General features: G+C 40.8%; 2 protein-coding genes across 8 annotated transcripts in view; one reads left to right on the plus strand and one right to left on the minus strand.

Annotated features, from left to right (window-relative positions):
* The first annotated feature begins 6496 nt into the window (after positions 1 to 6496).
* On the plus strand, positions 6497 to 20137 carry CNOT8 (CCR4-NOT transcription complex subunit 8). 4 transcript variants are annotated; one of them, XM_010970028.3, is made up of 7 exons: positions 6497 to 6622; positions 12118 to 12293; positions 13348 to 13541; positions 15277 to 15438; positions 16035 to 16179; positions 16865 to 16975; positions 18598 to 20137. In XM_010970028.3, the coding sequence occupies exons 2-7, from the start codon at positions 12177 to 12179 to the stop codon at positions 18745 to 18747; spliced, it is 879 nt and encodes a 292-aa protein (XP_010968330.1). In that variant the 5' UTR covers positions 6497 to 6622; positions 12118 to 12176; the 3' UTR covers positions 18748 to 20137. The 4 variants fall into 4 exon arrangements, with proteins under 4 accessions (XP_010968330.1, XP_074217085.1, XP_074217086.1 ...); XM_074360984.1 differs by lacking the exon at positions 6497 to 6622 and adding an exon at positions 6698 to 6718; XM_074360985.1 differs by lacking the exon at positions 6497 to 6622 and adding an exon at positions 6782 to 6942 and having other exon boundaries at positions 18575 to 20137.
* Positions 20138 to 22249: 2112 nt separating this feature from the next.
* GEMIN5 (gem nuclear organelle associated protein 5) overlaps positions 22250 to 24260 on the minus strand; it is a 40630-nt gene continuing 38619 nt past the window's right edge. For all 4 annotated transcript variants that reach the window (XM_010970031.3, XM_045506691.2, XM_010970030.3 and 1 more), the window contains exon 28: positions 22250 to 24213. In XM_010970031.3, coding sequence (XP_010968333.1) covers positions 24046 to 24213 — 168 coding nt within the window. In that variant the 3' untranslated portion in view covers positions 22250 to 24045. The remainder of the gene's footprint in view (positions 24214 to 24260) is intronic.

The raw sequence follows: 24260 nt of genomic DNA on the forward strand, positions 1-24260 counted from the left end.
CACAGATTACATTTTACACAACTTGTTCCTGTTTTTCATCATCTCTCTTTTCAGAGGTACCAATATTTTTCCCCCAGTATTCCAGATATTTATTTAATATGTATGTTCCCTGGTCGCCCAAGTCTTGTGCACTGATCAAACCTTGCTACCTGACCTCCAAGGCCCACCTTGATCTCGCTCCTCTCATACAACATTATTCCTCACTACTTCCTATTTTGCTATATGCAGAGGCTTTGTCTGTCCCTATCTCCTTATACTGATCCTCCCACCCAGAATTTCCTTCCTGGTCCTGACCACTAATCTGTCTCTAGTTTTTTTTTTTTTTTTTTTTTTTTCTGAACTCTTTTAGCTTACGTGATCAATACTCTCTAGAAGAACAGCTAATTTTTCTCTAATCATTTCAAATAGGAGCTTTATGTATCTCTGTGGCACTAATAACTCTGACACACAGTAAAGCTTGAGCAAATGAGAATCTCTTTCTGGTCCTCTGGGTTTTCTTTCTATTCTATTTTTGAGGGATTGCTCAGCTTGTAATTTCAATGTTGGATGAAGTGGCCCCTTCCTTGGCTGAGTTCCTTTAAAGGAAGTAAAGGAAGCGCTCTTGAGGAGAGGTCTTGAGATCCTGGAAGCAGGTGGGTTCAAACTGAGCACTGCCACCCACCAGCTCCTGACCTTGGCCTCTCTGAGTCTCAGTTTCCTCACCTGTAAAATGAGGGAGTTGGATTAATAGATCTGGGAGACTCCTTCCAGTTCTGATGTCTGATAATCTGGAGTTGAGATTTATAATTGTTTACCAGTTTTTCTGAAATACATCCCTTATCCCACACTCCAAGGCAACATATCTGGTCAGAAACTTCAGAAATATTTCAAAGACTTTGGGTCCCATTGCTCCTAGAACATTACAGAATGTTACAGAAGTTCAAATGCAGATTTTCAGTGCTGGTCATATTAAAATTAAAAAAAAAAAAATTTTTTTTTTTTTTTTTTTTTGAGATCTGGCTGTAGCACCAGAGATGGATGGGTTTAAGGCATTCATGCACAGGGAGAAGGAGGAAGAGAGCTTTAGAACTTATTACAGTCCCAAAATAAAAGTTTCACTGTTGTCTATATTAATATGCTTTCCTACTCTCTTGCCCTTGGCCTGTATTTCTACTTGCCTAGCCCTGTATAGACAGAGATCAACTTTCTTCTTTGTAAGTACTGAATATTCAGTTGGCAGCCTTGAACAATTTCACAATAACAATAATCAAAAGATGTAGTGGCAACTAACTCTCAACTAACTCAGAATGACCTAGTAAAATTAACTAAGTTGCCAATATTCCCATAGGCAACATATTTTCCATGTCTGGGAGAAGCTAGCTTTCTTTTCTTACCAAAGTTAGTGTAATTCAAACATGTCTGCCTTTGCTCCACTCTCTGTCCATTAAAGTCAAAGTAATCTTTAAAAACATAGATTGGACCAGGTCATTCCTGTAAGTACAGTCCTTCTGGGTTTCCTGAAGCACTTTGAATAGAGTTTGGTTTCAAGCCTCCCGGACCTTTACTCGACTTAACTGCTTTCCTCTGCAGCCTCATCTTGAGCTGCTGTTTTTGCTCCACTTGTAGGCAGCTGCCCTGGCCTCCCTTCACTGCCTCTAACAGGCAAAACTCACTTCTAACCCTCTGCTTGAAATGTACTGCTTGCAACTTCTCATGCCTCTCTCTCCCCTACTTGGGTCCTTCTCAGCTCTGCCTAAATGGCACCTTCTCAGAGTGGCCTTCTTTGACCTTTAAGTAATTGCCTGTATCTTCCCCCAGTCCAGTTATTCTCCGTGACTTTTACCTCATTCGTTTCCTTCATGTTAGCTCTCAAAAATTCCCATTATCCTTTTATTTCTTACTTGAATGCTTGTTTACTTGTTTTATTGTCAGCCCCTGCCACCAGACTTTAAGCTCCATCAAGCTGAGACAGGATGGAAGAGGGCAGGGCACAGTCCCTCTAGGAGTGACAGCAGTTTAACACCAAAATGGAAGATTCACCTCCTAGTTGGCCTTGAGGATTAAGAGATTTGACTTCTAGTAGACCTTGAGCTTCCTTATATGCTCATTGTAATAGCCTGATAAATAACATGCCCGCAGGCACCATGACAGTCCCAAGGGTAATGGCAAAAGGCCAAAGAATGGGCAGTGGCCTGATCCCACCTGTAGGTGTGTGAAGCTACTGAGCCCATAAAAACTGGCAACACCATGCCTAGTGGCCCTTTTTTTCGGTTTCTCCCCTTTGGAGACGGCCCACACTCTGTTTATGGAGTGTGTACCTACTTTTACTTTAACCTGAGCACCCAATTCCCACACCCCTTTCCTTGCCTTTCTCTCGCCTTACACTCTATGCAGTGTGTATCTCTCTAAATAAATCTACCTTTACTCAACAGTGGCTCGCACTTGAATTCTTTCCTGTGTGAAGCCAAGGACCCACACTTGGTGGAGCACGTTCCGGGGGCTCACCCGAGACCTGGGACATGGCCCTCCTCACGCCGCACATCCATTTCCCTGCATCAAAGCCAGGAAACATGTCTGTTTCATTCACCAGTGCATCCTCCAGTGCCAGTGTGGGGCCCTGCCCCATAGCAATTGGACCATAAACACAACTAACTGATTGAACACCTAATCCCATACTGGAATGGGAATCAGAAGACTTAAATCTTGGTTCAATCTTTGGGAGCTGGGTGAGCTTGAATTGTTTAATTACTTTCTGTGAAATTAGGGGAATATATTAGTTAGAACATCTTGATAGACATTCCAGCTCTTGAAATCAGCTTTATGATTATAGTGGTAGATAGTGAAATTTTATTTAAGTAGATTCTCAAGGAAATCAAATGAGATACAAATATAATATCCGTTTCTGGATTTAAAAAATGAGCTCTGCATATGACTTAATAAGAAAAAAAAAAAAAAACCCAATCCGAAAATGGGCAAAAGACTTAAGCAAGCAGTTCTCCAAGGAAGAAATACAAATGATCTAGAGGCACATGAAAAAATGCTCAATATCACTAATTATCAGAGAAATGTAAATCAAAACTACAATGAGGTATCACCTCACACCAGTCAGAATGGCCATCATTCAGAAGTCCAAAAACGACAAATGCTGGAGAGGCTGTGGAGAAAAGGGAACCCTCCTACACTGCTGGTGGGAATGCAGTTTGGTGCAGCCACTGTGGAAAACAGTATGGAGATTCCTCAAAAGACTAGGAATAGACTTACCATAGGACCCAGGAATCCGCTCCTGGGCATATATTCGAACCCTATTTCAAAATGACACCTGCACCCCAGTGTTCAGAGCAGCACTATTTACAATAGCCAAGACATGGAAACAGCCTAAATGTCCATCAACAGATGACTGGATAAAGAAGAGGTGGTATATTTATACAATGGAATAAAATTCAACCATAAAACCAACAACATAACGCCATTTGCAGCAACATGGATGTTCCTGGAGAATGTTATCTAAGTGAAGTAAGCCAGAAAGAGAAAGAAAAATACCATATGAGATAGCTCATATGTGGAATCTAAAAAAAAGGAACATAAATACAAAACAGAAACAGACTTATTGACACAGAATACAAACTTCTGGTTGCCAAGGGGGCAGGGGGTGGGAAGGGACAGACTGGGATTTCCAAATTTGTAGATACTGACAGGCATATGTAGAATAGATAAACAAGATTATACTGTATAGCACAGGGAAATATATACAAAATCTTGTGGTAGCTCACAGCGAAAAAAAATGTGACAATGAATATATGTATGTTCATGTATAACTGAAAAATTGTGCTCTACAGTGGAATTTGACACATTGTAAAATGACTATAACTCAGTAAAAAAATGTTAAAAAAAAATGAGCTCTGATCTCTGATCTAGTTGGAAGGTTTTTCAGGTTATAACCAAAAGATCAAAAGAATACTCAAATGCTTTGTCATGAAACGTGATCTATGCTTTATATTTAGGGGAAGTTTGATGATCTGTTGATAATTTTCAAGAGTCAGAAGGTTTTGCAATTATGTAGAAAAAGCAGGGACAACACACTTCAAAAGCAGGAAATGAGTTCCAGCTCTACCAAGGAAAAAAGCCAATTGGGTGCATGTTCAGTTGAATGTAAAGTTATGATTTGATAAAAGACAACATTACACAAAGTGACAGACCTTGGCTAAGCCTGGGTGGTGGGCACTGTAACAATGGAATTAATCAGCTGACAGTCATCTAGGTGTGCCAGCACTCTTAAGGGATATAAAAGTTTTTGAGGCTTGGGCTCATACTGTGATACTATATGCCTGGAGGCATTTACGTCCCCATTTTCAAAATGTTTCAAACCCAAATATGTATTTTTAGATTTTATCTTCCCACACATATTCTAGTTTAAGAAATGCATTGTTATGGGGGGAGAGGGTATAGCTCAGTGCTTAGCATTCATGGGGTCCTGGTTTCAATCCCCAGTACCTCCATTAAAATAAATAAATAAATAAAACTAATTGCCTCCCAACAAAACAAAAACAAACAAAAATAAAATGTAAAAAATGCATCATTATATTTATTTAGGATTGGTAATAAACAGAAAGGTTTGACTGGCTAAGGATATCAACCTGTCTAGTTCTTCAGGAGATCCATTTTACAACCCATGTTCTTCAGTTTTTTGAAACCTATACCCTCCCAGCTGAGATGTATTCAAGCCTTACTTTCTATAGTTTGTAGTTCAAAACCAATAGCCTATTTTTCATATATGAAATTATATTGACTATATTCTTTTCCAACTACCCTCTTATTTGGGGCCTCCCTCCCATCAAGAATCAGTGATTTACCCAATTATTCTAATTTTGCAATAGTGTAAGTGCAGGAAAAAATCCATTGTTTACAACAAACACTCCAGTACCTCCTGAAATAGAAGCCTCCAGTGTTTTTGTTTTACATTTATCTTCAGAAAACTGAGAAATGAACACTCGGTTCTGGGTGAGGGGGAATTGGGGGACAGGAGATGGTGTGTTTCCTGTTTATTTCAGGGCACACCAGGCCCAGTGCTGCAGGAAAAACAGGCTGCTTTTTATGTGACTAGCTACTGATCCCACTCTTCTCTCCTGAATGTAATTACAAGTAGATGAAAGGATATTAGAAGCTCACAGGACGTGGAGTGGGGAGAGGGGAAGGGAGCGTCTTGCCTTCTCCCTCACTGCTCAATGGAATGATTAAGTCCGCAGCAGAGCTAACACTGAGTATCTCAAGGATAACAAAGAGAGAGGCCAAAAACAATTCTTTATTGAATCCACTTACATATCTTCCTCAGTGGAGTGGTTTTTTTTTTTCCCATTTAACACAAACATCTTGTGAGATAGTTATTCAGATCCCTGTGACAGATAAGGAGACACTCATTTGGAGGGGAGCAGTTCAGAAAGTGCATTTGATGCTCAAATTTGGGAACTGGACGTGGAAGTTCACCTCCCTGGAGAGTAGCTTTTGGAAATCAAGGTTGAAATTGCCGGAAAAAGTAGGATGATTTTGGAGAATCCCTTGAGAGGGACTGTTTACAAGTCTGAAGGCCCAGTGACTTGGGGGTGAATTTGCTATCCACTTACCAACAGCCCTCTTAAAGTGAACGCGTCCAGTACTATGAATAGAGCCATGCTTTGGGACATCTGCACTGTCTAGCCGGGACAAGGTGGAGCTCTTGCGTGACTATAAGGGCGGCTCGGAATTGACAGCTACTTGCAGGATGTCAGCGCTTTGTCTTCTTTCCCACTGCAAAAGAACACGAGGCAGCGTTGCATCCAAGCCTGGTCAAACCCTGCCAAGGGGAGGCATTGGCAAAGATATCTCTTTTCAAACAGTAGTCACAGAGAATAAGAGGGCGGGAGGGGGCTTTAAGGAATCCCCTAAACTAGGCCTGGGCCCCACTGCTCTCGCTACGAAGATTTGGCGAGCCTGCTTAGCGTCCGCCAGGTCTCGGAGCTTCCCGAAAGGCAGGAGGACGCCAGCGGACTCGCCCAGCTCCTCCCCAACCGAGGCTGCGTCTTATTTGTAACTCCGGCAGGCCCCGGCGGTTGCCGTGGTAACGCTGCACTCCCAGCTCCGTGGGCCGGGAGGAGGGAGGTGGGCCTTGGAGGACGTCACCCAGGCTCGGTTTGGGGCTCCTGCCTCACCCCCAACCAAATGTCTGCCAGAGAGGAAGCCGTCAGGTAGATATTTTGTAAATGAAGGGTCCAGGGGGCTGCATTAGGACAGAAGGAAGGGATCAGGATATCTACCAGCCAACCTCTCCCCACGTCCGCTTCTGCCAACGATTTTAACAGTCCTTCAAAACAGGGAGGAGGGGACGTTGTATTCTGAGGGATTTGATCAGACGGGCCACGCCCTTTGGTCTAGTTAGGCCACGCCCACACCGGGGTGGGGCTAGTTCTAGACCATGCCCACTCCCCGAACGCGTGGGAGGGGAATCGAAATGGAGGAGTAGTGAGCTTGCTCAATTGAATTGGTTCAACCAGTCGCGAGAGGGCCTAGGGAGGGCCATGTTCCGCATGCGTCCGCCGAGGTCGCCACACCCCGCCGTTTCCGCGGCGAACCCTCGGTTTTGCGCCTGCGCGCTGCTCCCGCGAACTCACAGGTTGGGCAAACACTCACGGAGTCGCCAGGGCGCGCAGAAGGGGAGGGGCAGGCACGATCAGGCGCGCGCGCGCTCGGAGTGACGCAAAGGGAGCAGGCGAGTCGGGAGGATCGGGTGGGTAGAGTGGTGCAGCCAGGTTGTTTGGTGGGCGGTGCGTAAGGTCGCTCTGGGCACTAGGGCGCTCATCTCACTGGGCCCTCGGTTCTACGAGCGGATCCGGGGCAGGGGGAGGGGAGTGCTGGGTCAGGGGCCGCCGCCGCCGCCGTCGCACCCGGGGAGTTCGGCCGCCTGCCCGCGCTTCGCGGGCCCTGCCGGTCAGGGTAAGCAGGCCCGAGCTTATCAGTGAGGAGCATGAGATGAGAGAGTATGGGAGGCAAGGGGTGGGCCTGCGGGAGGAAAGGGAGTGAGCGCTTGCGTGAGGGACACGGTGTGTAAAGAGAGGCCCGTCGAATAGTAGTAATAATAACCACCACTGCCACACGATAATTCTAGTGATTTGTGCCAAGCCTTTCCAGAGTACCCTATATGCTTCATTTTTTTTTTTTAACTTCTGCTACAATTCTCTGAGGGGGTGTAGAATCATTAAACCCATTTTACAAGAAGGGAAAACTGAGGCACGAGAGGGGTTTAGTAACTTACGCAAAGCCATACAGCTACTCCTTGTCCTGGCTTCGAACATAGGTCTGTCTGGCCCTAATGCCTGTAGTTTTAATATCTTTGTTTTACAAACAAAAAAAGGCGGGGGGATTAGGAGGAGAAGGAGAAGGAGAAGGATGAGGGTGGTTTGAAGTGGGAGCGTGATCAGAACGGGAAGAGGAGGAGACGTGTAAGGGTGGGGACCTGAGTTTGGAACCTTGCGGGCCTCTCCCTTCTTGGTTTTTGTGGCCCCACAACTTTTCCTTGCTGTTCTGTGGCTTTGTGAACCAGATCTCTGATCTCTGGAGGAGCCTGCTTACAGGCCTGGGCCGCATGGGTGGTTTTAAGAACTGGCTGAACTACGGTTCGGTCCGGGGGAGTGTCTTGGGACGCTGTTTGGCGGGGGCAGGTCGGGGTCCAGGAGCCGAGGACAGCGGCCGCGTATGCAGAGGACCCTCTTCAAGGCGGCTGCCATTTCTTCTAGAGTGCTGTACTTCCTTTTCCATCTTATCCGTGCGCGGCAAAGCCTTTGTTCGGCCCTCTAGAATGTTTCCTTTGAAACAAAAGCAGGAAAACCAAAACATTCTTTTCCTAAGCAGGGTCTGGTACTCTGGATTGCTTGCAGAGAAAGCTTTCGGGTGACTTAATCAATTAGTTGCTCTTCAGAGCTTTCCTGTGTCAATAAGGAACTTTGTTTTGGAGAAGTTTACACTGTAGATCATTGCATTGGTTGGGGGGGGGGGGTGGCGATCTGCACAGTTCGTTCTAAAGACCAGCCCAGGGCTGGAACCTCCGTAACTTCTGTGTGACCTTTCTTTCTTGCACAGTCTCGTATTGGGAAACAACAGGTTTCAGAGCTTGTATTTTGCTTTCATGTAAAGTGGAATAGCTCATGTGGGAATCAAGATTTAAAGTCATCCTGTAAGGCAAACATTGCATGCAACCAAAATTATCCTTAAAAATTTCTTAGGTAGATGCAGAGTTGGAGATGGCCATTGTGTTTCTCAGTATATCCAGCAGTCTTTTTTCCTTCAGTTTTGAAACTTGTTACTGTTTCTTTGGTTGTAACCAAAGAGATAATGTAATTAGGATACCTTGAGGGGTTCTTTTGCACAAATAAACACAATTGAATGGCATAAAGTGTTTCTGCACTGTAAGGTGTGCTAGAGTCTGGAAAGGAGGAAAACTAATAAGCAAGGGGAACAGTATGTTTGTGATCCCCATTTTAGGCTCATTCTGGAGTATGTGTTCACTGAGTCTGAGTGGAAAGTGGCAGGCAGAATTGCTGGCGTTATTTATTATTATTTCTCTTTCTAGGGGCTAGTATATCCAGCAATTTATGCTAAGTTAAATGTGTGTAATGTGACTCCTTTTCAGTTTTTGAGTGGCACTACACTTTGGGGTTTGCAGGCTGTTGTTTATTTCCACAATTTTCTTAGGTAAGGGTTTGGCGCAAGAATGTCTTAAGTATTTTTGGCCAGTGGTTTGCTTTTGACTTCCTCATTTGTATGTATGACAATGGTTAGCTTTTAAAAATAATTTAAAAAATTTTAAATTGGAGTATAGTTATATAAGTTACAGATGTACAGTATAGTGACTCACAATTTTTAAAGGTTATACGCCATTTATAGTTATTGTGAAATATTGGCTCTATTTCCCAGGTTGTACAATGTGTCCTTGTAGTTTATTTTATACATAATAGTTTGTACCTCTAAATCTCCTGCCCTCACATTGTAAAAAGAACTTTCTTGGAAATCGAACCCATGATACTACGTTTTTACATTAATGACTCTGAATTTCAGTTTTCTTATCTGTTAAATGTAGAGAAAAATACTGTACAAAGTTGTTGGGAGTTTTCTCCACTGTTATTTTGAAGCAAACCCCACATTTGGTACATCACCTGTAACTATTTTGCATTATATCTAAAAGGTAAGAACTTTTTCCAAAAACCATAATCACAATATATTTTAACACACAACAAAAGCAAAACAAAACCCTGAAGCAAGAAACCAAAATCATGCATTGTTCAGATTTCTACTGTCTCAAAAATGTCATAGTTTTTTTTTCTAGCAGTTTATTTAAGGCAGGATTTAACTAAGGTGTGCATGCTTTGGTTGATAGGTCTACTGAAAGTCTTATTTCTTGCAACTTATTTGTTGAATAATCTGGGTTCTGTATTTTCCCATAGAAGTTTCTGGATTTTGCTGATTGCATTTCTGTGGTGTCATCTAATGCGTTTCTCTGTCTTCTTTCTTTCCGGTAAATTGTTAAATCTAGAGGCTTGGTCAGATTCAAGTTGGATTTTTTTTAGCAAGACTATTTCATAGTGGTGATGTGTTCTGTGTGGAGGCGCTAATACCAGGTGGTCTCTTTTTGTGATGATTACAGCCATTGTGATTTTTTAACAACTTTATTGAGGTATACTTTACATACTATAAAACTCACCCATTTTTACGAAGAATTAGCTAGCTGATTTTTAGTAAATATACTGAGTTATCAATAATCATTGTAATTAAGTTTGGGTACATTTCTGTCACTTCAGTAAGATACCTCAGTCCCATTTACCTTTAACCCCTAGTCCAACCCCACCACTGTAGGCTACTATCTGTCTTTATAGATTTGTCTTTTCTCAATAATCCATATAAACGCCATTATGATTATTGCACAGATCTATGAATTCATTAGGAGTTATGAAATGAGGATATTCCATCATTCCGTATTTATATTTTGCTATATAACTTTGATAAAGAGAAACTTCCCTTTAACTATTTGGTTACTTGGGGGTATAGTTTATATAGGAAAAACAAGTAGTTTTAAAAATAAGTCCAGTCACTAGCATTCTTCAATGATGGCCAATTAAGTTTATTTTCTTAGTTCATTATGAACTCTTGAATTTAAATCTATCCGAGAAGTTGTAATGCATTGTAGTAATTATCTGTAATGATATTCACATTGTCTTTTATTTGACCAGAGGGAGCCTCTTCAGATTGTTTTCTGATTTCTTTTGACCTTAAAAGCTTCTTTCTTAGCTGGGGAGCCTGGTTGTAAGGGTTTAATGTAAATACCTGTTTGTCCTATTTTTAAAACAGCTCTTTGCTGCTTGGGTGCGAAAGATATTTTTTGTTAGAGTTACTTTTGTTGCTTTTGCTATTATGTAACTATCTCCACTTAGTGATACCCACTTCCCCTAAAGTAGTTTTGGTTGTATTTGAAATGACACAGAAAGGAAGTGTGTTGTTTCACTGGAATGCTTAACATTAATGGGCATAGAAATGGTTTTATGCCCTTTTGCAGGGGAATACCTTAAGTGTGGTTTAGAATCTAAAGTTCTGAGTCCCAACATTTAAAAAATTATGGTCAGATAATGGAATTTATTTCAACAAAGTCTGAACTTCTGCTCTTTTCTGTTCTTGATTTGGTCATTTGTAAGCCTTTAATTCATGCCCATTGTGTATAGAACAAAAATGAGAACTAGATTCTGCCTTTAAGAAGTGTCCACCACCTGTAATTTTTAGGAAGCTGCCACAGGCTACTTAAGTTTCAGAGTAATTACAGTAAGCCTAGTGTAATTTCAGAGAGGCATCTGTCAAAGTGTAGAGTTACTTGAATAAATGGAATTTTCAAGGGTTGGTGACAGACCAATAGATTGGTTTCTCAGAAGTGTCTCAGGGAGATGACACTTGAGACTGCCAGTTTTATTTTGACCCAGATTCTTATTGTTGCATCTGCCTTTCTTGAAAATAGAAAGCAAAGATTCATTTTACTCTTTCTAGGAATTTTCCCCTGAGTACACACACTGGAGTGGACTCTTACATTGTGTTGAGGATCCATCCGTCGGCTTGCCTTTTAAATAAATGCCCTTAAGATAAGCTTCTTTCTGTCTTTTTATAACTAGGCATCTCATTGCTGTAATAACAGCATTACTCTCAGGCTGAACCATGTTGATTGAGTTTTCTCTTGCAGAGTACTGTTGCCTCCCCAGTTTGCTCCCAGAGTATACTCTATAAGTCATTCTGTTTCTGGTTGAACTGCTTATACCTACTGTCTTTTCTGTTCCTATTGTTGAATTGCTGCTTAGTTCCTTTAGAATATTATATGCTTAAAAGTAGACATTAATAACTCAAATTCTAATTTTCATGGTGATTGTTAAAGGTTCAAATTAGCAAGTGGGATTGGTTTTTACAGCTTAAATCCCTCACTTTGTGATCTGTTTGCCTCTAGTTGTATTTGACTTTTGGAATGTGGGGAAAAAGAATTTCGTTGTTTGGGGAGTGGAGAGGCAAGTCCCAGGCCCATAGTCACCGTATGAGTGTTCAGACTTCAGTGCGAGAGTTTAGGTCCACATTCTTTCAGGCTTTCAGAGATCCTGGCACATTTAAACTGGCGAAAGTGATTTCTTTAGAAATTTTTGCATGATTTGGTCTCTGTGCAAAGTGATATGAAAATCATGGTTGAGGGCATATTTGTGTTCACAGGGAACTATTTTAGTCTTCAGGTAGGTCTGGAGAGGGCTCAGAAACTGGTTTAGGGTAGTTTTATGTCTGTGCTAAAGGGCACCTTGGGCAAAAGTTTCTTTAGGTTTCTTAAGTAATTTTAGTCTCTTTAGGTTAACGAACTGAGGAAAGGAAGGGGGTATATACATATATAGAGAGGAGTGTGTGTGTGTGTGTGTGTGTCTGTCTGCCTTTACAAAGGCAATTTTCCCCTTCATATAAACTGGAGAATAAATATAATAGTCTTAACCTTTTAGCTTAAGCTGATGAAGTGATGGTAAAATATTGTTTTGATGTCTTTGTTGTGTTAACATCTTATGCCAATGTATAAATTAATGTGATTTCAAAATGTGCTTTTGAACTTAGATCGGATCAACCGTTGGCTCGCCCTCTGTCGTAGTCATCTGAAATCAAGTTTCTTCAGGATGCCTGCGGCACTTGTGGAGAACAGCCAGGTGATCTGTGAAGTCTGGGCCAGCAATCTAGAAGAAGAGATGAGGAAGATCCGGGAAATCGTGCTCAGTTACAGTTATATTGCCATGGTAAAGAGCTCTACTCTAGTTGACTCACTTTCTGGTATGGACTTTGGGAATATTTAATGTGGGAATTTTAAATAAATAATTAGAATAAAGCTTTGGCAAATTAAACGTGATGGAAGGCTGTGTTGCTTTTATGAAACATCAGGATAGCCAGCGTGTCTGAGAAGGGCGTAACCTCTAGTGTCTTAGATTCTTTGTGGTGTTACTCTTCGTTTGGAAGTCTTTAAAGCAGAAGTTGTCTCAGCCCATAGGTACATCTGTCACACAGATATGGTGAATTTGACAGACAGGGTTTAAAGCAGTTTTTAATGAGTAGTTGCCAGTATTTAAAAAATGAAGAGACCTTACTTAAATTCCCTATGTCTGGCATCTCTGGAAAAAAATGGGAAGATTTGGCATTATAGGGTCTCCATTCCTGCCTGACCTTGAGTGGCTGGCAGGGAACACGTGTATCGTGGTGGTATCAGGAGCCTCTTTCAGGGGAGGCAGGTACTCTTTAGTTTGCTCCAGTCCCTGTTACTCGTAACCATTTTCATACCCAGTGCGTTTCACTCCTTTATGTTAGCTGCCTGGAGTTTGTGACTCCTGCTGTGGAGATCGTAGAATTAACTCTTTAGCCTGGTATTTAGAACTCTCTATGATCTTGTTCTAGGCTTTTTACTAAAGCCACACGTGGCTGTTTATTTATGTATTTATTTTCTGAATAGCTGTTTGACCTCCCTATGTTTGTTTTTTTATTCGTATATTGTTCTCCACCTAGAGTGTTCCTAATCGACTGTATATGAACCTAGAATGTTCTTAATGGATCTGCAGTTAGTCAGCTACTTCTGTTCGGATCCTGTTCAGGATCTCCAAGTTGTGGTGCAGATCCTCATGATTCTAGGTCCTTCTGTGTAGATATCAATGAAATCAGTATTTTATGGTGAATTTTTGTGCTTGAGCTTGGGGCATGTCACCTAACTTTTATAAATTGAGGTAAAATTTTTATTTATGAATGATCACTTCAGTGCCTACTTTTCTGTGAAACTGTATGATGAGAGACTTTTTCCTTTTCTAGGACACAGAATTTCCAGGTGTTGTGGTGCGACCAATCGGTGAATTTCGTAGTTCCATAGATTACCAGTATCAGCTTTTACGGTGCAATGTTGACCTTTTAAAAATTATCCAGCTTGGCCTCACATTCACAAATGAGAAGGGAGAATATCCTTCTGGAATCAACACTTGGCAGTTTAACTTCAAATTCAACCTTACGTAAGTGTCTGAGACCCCTCTCAGTGTTATTCTTAGATCTGCTACATTTGTGCAGACTGGCTTCTAACTGATTTTATTAATTTTAAGTTTTGTTTCCACCAAACCCAAGTGGGGGTTAGACAGCTGTCAAGCATAACATGAGATAAGGAATCTCAGAATGTAATGTCCCTCTTAAAGAACTTTTACGGGGAGGGTATAGCTCAAGTGGTAGAGCGCATGCTTACCATGCGCAAGGTCCTGGGTTCAATCCCCAGTACCTCCTCTAAAATAAATAAACCTAATTACTACCTCCCACCAAAATAAAATAATGAAATAATACAATAATAAAGTTTAAAAAAATTTTACAAGTCAACAAAAAGACAACCTGGTTAAAAATAGGCACAAAATCTAAATAGACATTTCTCCAAAGAAGATTTAAAAATGGCTTATAAGGGTGGGGAGAGTAACAGCTCAGGGGTAGAGCACATACTTAGCATGTTTGAGGTTCTGGGTTCAATACCCAGTACTTCCCTTAAAAAAAAAAATGACTTATAAACCCACGAAAAGATGATCACCATCACTGATCACTAGGGAGATAACAAATCAAAACCATGAGATACTACTTCATATGTACGTGGTGGCCTTAATCAAAAAGACATAATAACAAGTATTGGTGAGGGTGTGGAGACATTAGAGTCCTCATATATTGCTATTGGGAATATAAAATAGTGTAGTCTATTTGGAAAACAGGCAGTTTCTCTAAAGGTTAAAAATAGAGTTACCGTATGATCTAGCAGCTCCACTCCGACGCATATAGCCAAGAGAAATGAAAACATACATGCATGTATAACTTGCACCTGCAGGCTCACAGCAGCATTATTCATAAAGGCCCCAAAGTGGAAATTCTGAATGTCTGTGAAGAGGAATGGATAAATGTGGTATATCCATGCCACTGGATAGTAAAAAGGAATGAAGTACTAATATGTGCTGTACTTTGATGAGCTTTGAAAACATGCTAAAGGAAAGAAGCCAGACACACAAGACCACATATTATATATTCTGTTTATACAAATGTCCAAAATGGGCAAATGTATAGAGACAGAAAATAGATTAGTAGTTGTCTAGAGAGGGCAGTGGGGAGGTTACGGGTTAATGGCGAGTGATAGCCTAATGGATATGGGGTTTCTTTTTGAGGTCGTGAAATGGTTTCTAATTGGTGGTGGTTGTACAACTCTGTGAATATACTAAAAACTATTGAGTTGTATACTTTGAATGAGTGAATTGTTTAGTATGTGGATTATCTATCTCAGTAAGGCTGTTTGGAATGAAAAAATGAAATCAATTCCCTAGTTAGGAGATCAGTGTTGAATTACAGTTCTTAGCGGGGTGAATTTGGATCAGTTATTTTACCTTCTGTAGTTCAGTTTCCTTATCTGTAAGACAGGGTTATTACTGTCTTTCATAATAGATATAAGGTATGGAGTAGGTGCTAATCAAGGGTAATTGGAACTGAAACCTATATGATTTTGAACAAATTTTGATGCACTTTAAAAAAAATTGTGGTTAAAAACCACATAACATAAAATTTACTGAATTACCTTATGTGCTTGCTGGAACACTGGAAGCAATGAATTGATCTGTTCTTAAACTATGGAAGCATTTCAGGAACACTTGTTCTGTAATGTGTAAGTTATGGTAGTACTGTTGCCCACTACTTCTGTGACCTTACCCACTAAGTGAACACCTTTCTTTTTAGAGAGGACATGTACTCCCAGGACTCCATAGATCTCCTTGCTAACTCAGGACTGCAGTTTCAGAAGCATGAAGAGGAAGGGATTGACACGTTGCACTTTGCAGAGCTCCTTATGACGTCAGGGGTGGTTCTCTGTGACAACGTCAAGTGGCTTTCATTTCACAGGTCAGTCTGAGAGAATGTGCTTCTCTCTTGCTTTGGGAGCAGGAAATTGAATTCTCATGGTATTTTTGCAGTCCTCTTGGTTCTCTTTTGTGGCTCACATCAGCTATAATGATGAAATGGTAACTGTTGCTCACATTTCAATATTTCAGAAAACACTTTGGAGCTTATGGTGGTTTGTTTCACACAGTATTAGGCTCTTTCATGTGGCTGTCAGTGGGTATATGTCAAGTTGAAAGGTGGAGGGTCGGAGGGATGGAAGCACTTGATTGTCTTTTAAATGGCTTGCCTGGGTTTTCTTTGGTACTCAAAAGCCATATTCTGCTTAGGAGATGTTATTTTTACTGTGCAGTACTTTTGAATTATTGATGAATAAAACGCACATTTACAAACCCTTGGGTTCTCTTATGTATCTCCCATATGAATTTGTTATGTTGTTTTTTAATGGAAAGTTCAGATTATAGTAGGTTAAACTACTTTGGAAAACTGAAAGTTCCTGACACGAGGTAGCATCATAAGCTCTGAGAAATAAAGCAGTCGAACACCGGGGTCTGATCACTGCTTCTCTTTCATCTCATTGCCTCATTTTCTCCTTGTAGTGGCTATGACTTTGGCTACATGGTAAAGTTACTTACGGATTCTCGTTTGCCAGAAGAGGAACATGAATTCTTTCATATTCTGAACCTTTTCTTCCCATCCATTTATGATGTGAAATACCTGATGAAGAGTTGCAAAAATCTTAAGGTACGTAATATTTTTCTTAATACTAGTAACAGCAGTGACAGAAGCAGACTTGTCATTTTGCCTTATTGCAGTTTGTTCAGCATGTGCCCTTGAGTGCCTGCTAGGTGCCAGCATTGTGCTCAACAGGGTGCATATAGGGCTGATCAGCACAGGGATTTGTGTGTAACTGTCTTGAACCTGGGCATGAAGGGAGCCCTCTGCTTCTCTTACTGTAAGGCAGGCATTCTTCATGTAGGGCTCATGAACCTAGTGAAACAGTGGGCAACATGAGGTGTGTGTACAAGTTGTTAGGGATGGGGTCTGCAGTGTGCCAGACTCTCAGAAGGGTTCTTCACCCTAGACAGTTTAAGAACTCCCCACCCTAATTGTTGACACAAGAGGTTTGCTGCTAGAATTGGATTGGCATTTACTGTTTCCTCAGCCTTGTTTCACAGCAGTTAGGACTTTCAGGGGCAGAGGTCTGACAAAATTAATGATGCAGAAAAGAAAGGAGTGAAAAGTGGAGTATGGCACAGTGTGTCATTTGGAGGGTTAAAAGGGAGTACTGCTGGGTTAAGGCCTGTTAAGTAAATAGCCTGTTCCTATTTCCCTATCACCAAAGGAAGGAAACTCAAGAATAGACAGAATTGACTCCAGTGGAGGAGTTGGGTCTGTAATATTACATTTGTTTTCCTTGCATCTCCAGGGAGGTCTTCAGGAAGTTGCTGATCAGTTGGATTTGCAGAGAATTGGAAGACAGCACCAGGCAGGCTCAGACTCACTGCTGACAGGAATGGCCTTCTTCAGGATGAAAGAGGTAAGGCCAAGGCTTTTGGGGCTGAAGTTTGTTGCAAATTTACAGTTTCTGCTGGCAGCTGATGAGCACTTTGAAAGCAGTTGCTTTTGGTTTGTTTGTTGTGCATATGTTCAATATGTTAAATGTGATTTGGGAGGCACAGAAGCATTTTGAAAAGGTGGCCACTCAGCATGCTTAAGATTAGATGTGTACTTGGTGTTCCTCGCACCTCTAATCCTTGCAATTATTTGCTTTTCTTCTCATTTCTATAATATGAACACATTTGTTAAACCATCCACTTATTTTATGCTAAGTTCTGTTAATGATCAGATGTTCCACAGCTATCCTCACACTCAATGGTGAAAAGCTAAAATCTTTCCTCTAAGATCTGGAACAAGACAAGGATGCCCACTCTCACCACTTTTATTCAGCGTGATATTGGAAGTCCTAGCTGGAGCAGTTAGGCAAGAAAAAGAAATACAAGGCATCCAAATTGGAAAGGAGGAAAACTGTCACTATTTGCAGATTATGTATTATATATAAACAGTCCTAAAGATGCCACCAAAAAACCTTTAGAACTAATAAATGAATCCAGTAAAATTGCAGGATACAAAATTAGTATACAAAAATCTGTTGTTTCTATACATTAATAGTGAATTGTCAGAAATTATGAAAACAATTCCATCGAAAAGAATAAAATAACCTAGGAATAAATTTTACCAAGGAAGTGAAAGACCTGTAAACTGAATACTATAAGACACTGATGAAAGAAACTGAAGAAGATAAAAATAAATGGAAAGATATTCTGGGCTCATGGATTGGAAGAATTAATATTGTTAAAATGTCCATACTACCCAAAGCAGTCTACAGATACTTTGCAATCCCTATCGAAATTCCAGTGGCATTTTTCACAGAAATAGAACAAACAATCCTAAAATTTGTATGGAACCACAAAAGATCCTGAATGGCCAAAGCAGTCTTGGAAAAGAAGAACAAAGCTGGCAGCATCGTGCTCCCAATTTTGTCCCCCAGGTACCTTTGGTAAGATGTCTGGAGACATTTTTGGCTGTCCAACCTGGGGGAGTAGGGTTGTATGCTACTGGCCAGGGAAGCTGCTAAACATCGTACAGTACCACACACATTGGACAACCTCCCTCTCCCCCCCAGCAAAGAGTTAATCCTGCCCAGTAGTGCCCCAAAGGTTGAGATACCTTGCTGTGTAAGTGCTTAGTGTCCACTTTCTCACTTAGAACAAACTATTGTTACCTTATCCTGTTTTACCATGACTTCAGAAGCGTTGAGGTGACTTTCCTAAGATCACACGAGTCAGCTCAAGCTCTTAGCCACTGCATTGCCTGTTAGGAGAGGAGGTAGAGACAGTTGTACTAAGCAGCAGCAGCAGCACAGAGTTCTGGCAGTAAAAACTCATGGACAGTAGAAGTCTGTTCAGAGAGGGGGTCCTAGAGAGAGAGAAACATGAAAAGAATATAGGAAAGGTTTGGAGCCTTTCTTTATGAAGTTAGTTTCTAGTTGGCTAGATTTTCAGGGCTTTAAGAGAGCTGGGAGGTGCTGATGTGGTAGTGTTGCACCTTGGCATGACTCTTGGCATGGTTCTCACAGGGGTTCTCTGTCCTCTTCTGCAGTTGTTTTTTGAGGACAGTATTGATGATGCCAAGTACTGTGGGCGGCTCTATGGCCTAGGCACGGGAGTGGCCCAGAAGCAGAATGAGGATGTGGACTCTGCCCAGGAGAAGATGAGCATCCTGGCGATCATCAACAACATGCAGCAGTGATGGCGGCGAGGCTCTGCAGGGCAGGCCTGGTCCCAGAGTGGTGCTCACCGTGCTGACTGTCTGTGTACACTTGTCTTCCTTCCCAAGAGAAAACACTTCTTTTGAGCAAACTGTACCTACCATCTGCGTTGACAGAAAGACTTTTGTTTCACTGAAGACAAAAGATGCCTTTATTTTAGATCCAGAAGAAGGGAGTTTGCTCTGAATTTGTAAACACGTCTTCCCTATTCCTCATCCCTAAGCCTCTCCTCTCCAGTTGCCTCCTGCCACCAGCATCCATGGCTCATTTGACATCTTTTTAAATATTCAGGACAAGTCAGAAACAAACTAGTAAAATGTATATAACTCTTACCTGTTGTCATTCTTTTTCTTTTAAATTTGTTGCTAACCTCTGAGGATGAAGACGTCTTGCTGTGATTCTCAGCTGAGCTGAGGGCTTCGAGGGAAAGTAGAACAAAATGGTGGTCTTGTGAAGTGGATTATAGATGTTGAGTCTCTTCCTTTTGTTTTTTTTATTTTGACCTTTCTTGAGGACATTTGCTTTCCTCATATCTTGTTAGTCTTTCTTTATGTACTATTACATGGAAATGAATTACTCAGTGCTGAAATATGAAGACCAGATAATGAAAACTTTTCTTAAAAACAAAATTCTACTGAATCTGCCTACCCTTTATTCACGAGGAACTCCAGAATGGGTATTAAATTAGTCACGTAAGTGTCTTTAAGTCTGTGTTCCATTGTGCCACTGAGATTTGCTGTCACATGTGCATCATTCGAAATCATTTTGAGTTTTCATTTTGTAAAACATCCTGGATTTGATGCTGAAGGAAGTTAGTAGGGGCAGATTTTTGGATCATAAGTCTGTTATATTTTCAGTAATGTGATTTCAGATGGTCATCTGTATTCTCCTGTCTCTCTTATCTGTCTTCCCTGCTTTTCCTTTTCAGAAAAATGAAGAGAAGTTAGGGAGAGGGATTAATGTGAGTACCAGGAATGTGAGTCTAAAAAGTTATAGTGGTTACATGTAAGCAGAGCAGTAAGGAATTTGGTTTACAGAGTTCTTTTGGAGTAATATCCCACAACTGGGGTAAGAAGCTCAGGACTGTGATTTTTTTTTTAAAACTAGTCATTTAAAAAGTACACTGTATTTTTTTTGAATGACTACAGTACAGACAATTTCAAAAAACCAAAAACTCTGTTGGAATAGTGGAGATGAAAACTGGTAACTCACTGAAGTGGGTGAATAGTCTTGCATTTTAAAAGCTTATGGAAAACTCAATTTGAAATGATTAAAAAATGTCAAGTATTATAAGCTAGTATTTAAGATGCTTGTAAATATTATTTATGTTTTTAATTTTGTAAAATAAAGATTTCTTTTTAACCACTGGCATGAAGGTTTGGTCTTTCAAAGCTCTGAATTGCTGGCTCTAGAATATGGTCGTTTACTGTCAGTGACATGGAAGCATCTTGTCTGTTCCCAAACTCTTCCTCTGTTTTCTCCAAGTTGGCTTGCATACATGATGTCTCATTTTGTAGGAAGCTTTTAATGAGCAGCTGTGTAAATGGAATTGTCTCTTCACTTATACCCCCTGCTGATTATTTGGCGTTACTAGGAAACCAGTTTTAATTCTATTTCCTGGTGCTACTGCCTTATATATGGCTGATTGGCTTGTTAACTAGTGGACTACTTTTAGACAAATTGAACTTCTGATATCCTAGTCTTGGTTCAGGACTTCGTTTCTAGTCCTTCTATTGATCCCCAAAGGTGGGGTTGTAAGAAGTCAGGTGCAGGAGCAGATCTTGGATTTGACTGAGATGTTCACATTTTGGAAGAGATATATTTATCATGTTAAGATTTATGGTAAAAGCAGCAAAGGTCATAGGTTCTCAACCAAGGAGCTTTGACATGCTGGTGACTGTGAGGCCGACACAGATGTCCTAACAAATTTGGATTAAAGTAGGGATTTCATCTTTGCCACAGTTGAGAACAGACGTACTGACATGTCAGGAGAAATGTTGAGTTTGAAGGGTTGAGGAACTCAGTGTTAAGTGGGGGTCTGGTCATTGCTTGGGAGATTTGAGAGACAGCTTGTTAAAGTGGTGCTAAAGAAGGGGCACAAGTCTAGTAGAACTGGAAAGAACATCACCTTGTATAAATACTATTGTGTATGGAGCTGTCTGAGTGGTTATCTTCGTAAAGGAATGGTCCTGAAGGATGACCAAGAGAATGCTCACTGTGGTGTAATTCAGCTCCTCCGCATACATAGTAGTCCTCCCTCACCTGCGGGGTAACTGGTAGCACTGAACCCTACATGGGTACTGTTTTTTCCTATACTAACAGGCAGGTAGCATACAGTGTGGATATGCCGGACAGAGGGATGAGTCACATCAAGAGTGACGGAGTGGGACGGCTGTGAGACGCTACTCAGAGTGGGCATGATTTAAACTTAAAAATTGTTTATTTCTGGAATTTTCCAGTTAATATTTTTGGACTGCTGTTGACTGTGGGTAACTGAAACTGTGGAAAGCGAAATCGTGGCTGGGTGGGGAGCTATTTTACTGCTAAGTGTTCTTGAATTCCTGTGTTCTGTTAATGTAGTAAGGTTGACGACCAGCCTCAAGCCTTAGTTGTCAGCCAGTACTGGTATGAATAAGCTCAGTTTAGAGTCCTCTAAGTTCAAGTTATTAATGAGCATTCTTTCAGTTTCCTGATTTATTCAGTCTGTAAGTTTCCATTATGCACTTATTAGATACTAGACACTGTAAGTAGGTGCTAGGGATAAAACAGTACATGGAAGACATAATCTCTACCCTCATTTGAGCTTACAATCTATAGCTGTATTGCCAAGAGTAATTTATAAAAATACCATTTGTGAACTATAAAGTACAGGTTGCTGATGTCCTTGAGGTTTAAGTTCAAGGACAGTCTTCTTAGAGAAAGGACGTTTCATCTGAAATTTAATAGATGAACCAAAGTGGGCCAGGTAGAGGAACAAAACGGGCAAAACCCCTGAGATGACAAGAGAACTTGGTGGGTTCCAGCAGCTCAGAGGCCAGTGTGGCTGGAATCTAGAATCAAGGATGGGAATGTCTGGACAGGAGGCCCAGAGGTTAAGGACTGGGACCAGGCACAGCTTTTATAAGCCACATTCAAGAGTGTCTCCTTTCTAATAGCAATGGGAAACTACTGAAAGTTTTCTAATGGGAAGCTGATGAGATTTGTCATTTAGACTAATCATTGGTATATGAAGAATGGATAATTAGTAACAAAGAGCAGATTCAGGGAGATGCTGGGAGTGGGAGGCTAGTGCTGTCATCTGGGTAGTAGGATGGTGGTTTGTATTAGAGATACAGTTGCCTATCAGAGCTAGAGTTACTTTGGATGGGGTAAAGTATCAAAACTAATTCTTCAGTTATTTATTGATATATCTTATCCAGTCAGAAAGCTTGAGTCATCTCCTCTGTGCTTTGGCTCTTCATGGTTCTAATGATTAGGGAGAGGGAAATGAAAACCATTTATTCAGATTTGAACAGCTTGATACAAACAGTACAGTATCTAGTATTGGAAAAATGGAGTTTTGTCACTTTTGTCATCTTTGCTTTGGGTAGTTTTCTTGCTTAGTTGTCCATAATTCTTGTTCTTACCAAAGCGGTAATTGGGGAGTGTGCTCACAGGGGATGGTTTTGGTAAATCATGAAGGAGTTTAGAATTCCAGTTTAATAATACTGCTCTTTACTCAAGTGGAAGGGAATAAATATTTTTTTCATTTCTGTAAGTGAAGCATTTGTTTAACAAAGATTGTAGAGCTGGTTGGTATTGAGTTCTCCACTTAAGCATGTCTATTTATATCTTTGCAACAAAGTAGATTCTCCAGCCACTAGTAACAATGCATCTTCTAACTAAAGTTTACTTAACGCTGTAAATAACTATGAGGATCTAAATCCTACAATAGTTCCTTTTTTGGTTTAGCATGTTAAAATCCTAAAGCTAGGTCTAATAAAACCAAACCAAACCAAACCAAACCAAAACCCCAGGGAGTCAGATCTTTGAAAACTGACTCTTAAAACGTTTTCCTTCCTAGAGAGTTCCTTTTAAATAAATTTCATTCTTGCTGGCCTCACCACCCGCAACTCTGGGAAATAATTGAAAAATAAATGGCATTGGAAGAGGAAAGCCTTCACGATGAATAGCAAAATAGTTCAATTATTGGGAAAGAGTGTTCCCTACCAACCTCACCCCAGACTGCCTGATTTTTACATCCTAGCAACCGGGATATAATGGAAACATCTGTTCCTGACACTGTTCAACTATGGAAATAACCAAAGAGAAGACAAGATCTCAAGAAAATGCTCATTAGTAGGGGGGGAAAATCAACAACAAAACCCCAACAAAACAACAAAACCCCCCCAAAACTCCAAAGGATTTACCATTAAATAGTATGTAGGATTCCATTATGCCAAAGTTGGAGTCCAGTGATCCCAAAATTACATATGCAAGATGAGGAATATGCATTTTTCTTCAAAGATCATCTGTGGCTTTAATTTCCAAAGGGTCCTGTGATCCAAAAAAGATTAAAGAACCACTGAAAAGGTAATTTCTTCCCGAGCTATTTTGATCACCATCAGTCATTTCTTACAAAACCGAAGGGATAAGACACATTTGAGTTAGTTATTTGTTCTTCTAAAGCTTTCGTAAGGGATTTGTTCAAATAAGCTATCCAGGAAACACTAAAACCAAACTTTTGACCTAAAGTTCAGATAGGGTAAAGAGTCAACATGATGGGTAAGGCCTATTTCACATTCAAACTTCAGTCTGGAAGAGCAGAAGGGGAGAACCCAGGTTAACAAAAACAGGGAAGAAAATGATACCAATAGTCATAAAATGCAGCAATTCTATCTCAAACAAGACTGACGTATTTATGATCAGGTGAAGCATTTATAAAGGTAGCCTGTGTTGAAGAATATGACACTTTGGGTGATTTAAAAAGTTTCTCCTCTTTGGGTGAAACCTGCATAAGGCTTTAGAGATGACCAACAATCACTCTGCAGGTGTTAGTTCTGAATAACTACTGCTGGCTTTTCATAATCTTTCCTCCCTGGAAACCACAGTTGAGTCCAAAGGCAGATTCCACTGTGCCTAAGCGTAGAGTAGATTCAAACTTGACCCTCATTTGTATTTTTTGGATCACTGCAGAAACATCTCTGGATCAAAGTGAATGTCTGGCGAGGTATAACTGCAGAGGTGAAAGGTGTTGGGTATTTTGAATTTGGCACAGTTTCTTAAAGGTCCTTGAAAGTTCATGTGCAGAAGGTCTGGCAGTGTCTTTTGTAAACTTTAGTGTTGCTGTATTTTTGAAGGAGCTCTTGAGCCTGTTGCTGCATTTCGTGCGTCACACAGCCAGGATGTTGAGACTTGATGTGAAGCAGGATGAGGCAGCACTCCAGCACATCTGGGAAGGGCCAGGTCTGAAAGATGACACGGGGATGAACAAGGAAGCATTTGCAAAAGAGCC

Source organism: Camelus bactrianus, chromosome 3, assembly GCF_048773025.1.
Source record: "Camelus bactrianus isolate YW-2024 breed Bactrian camel chromosome 3, ASM4877302v1, whole genome shotgun sequence".
NCBI classification, from domain to species: domain Eukaryota; kingdom Metazoa; phylum Chordata; class Mammalia; order Artiodactyla; family Camelidae; genus Camelus; species Camelus bactrianus.

Bases quoted from the DNA above. Each gene is read 5' to 3' on its own strand.
- CNOT8 (XM_010970028.3), top strand. From the start codon at position 12,177: ATGCCTGCGGCACTTGTGGAGAACAGCCAGGTGATCTGTGAAGTCTGG. The intron at 15,439-16,034 runs GTCAGTCTGAGA...TTCTCCTTGTAG, and splicing joins AAGTGGCTTTCATTTCACAG to TGGCTATGACTTTGGCTACA. The intron at 16,976-18,597 runs GTAAGGCCAAGG...CCTCTTCTGCAG, and splicing joins CCTTCTTCAGGATGAAAGAG to TTGTTTTTTGAGGACAGTAT.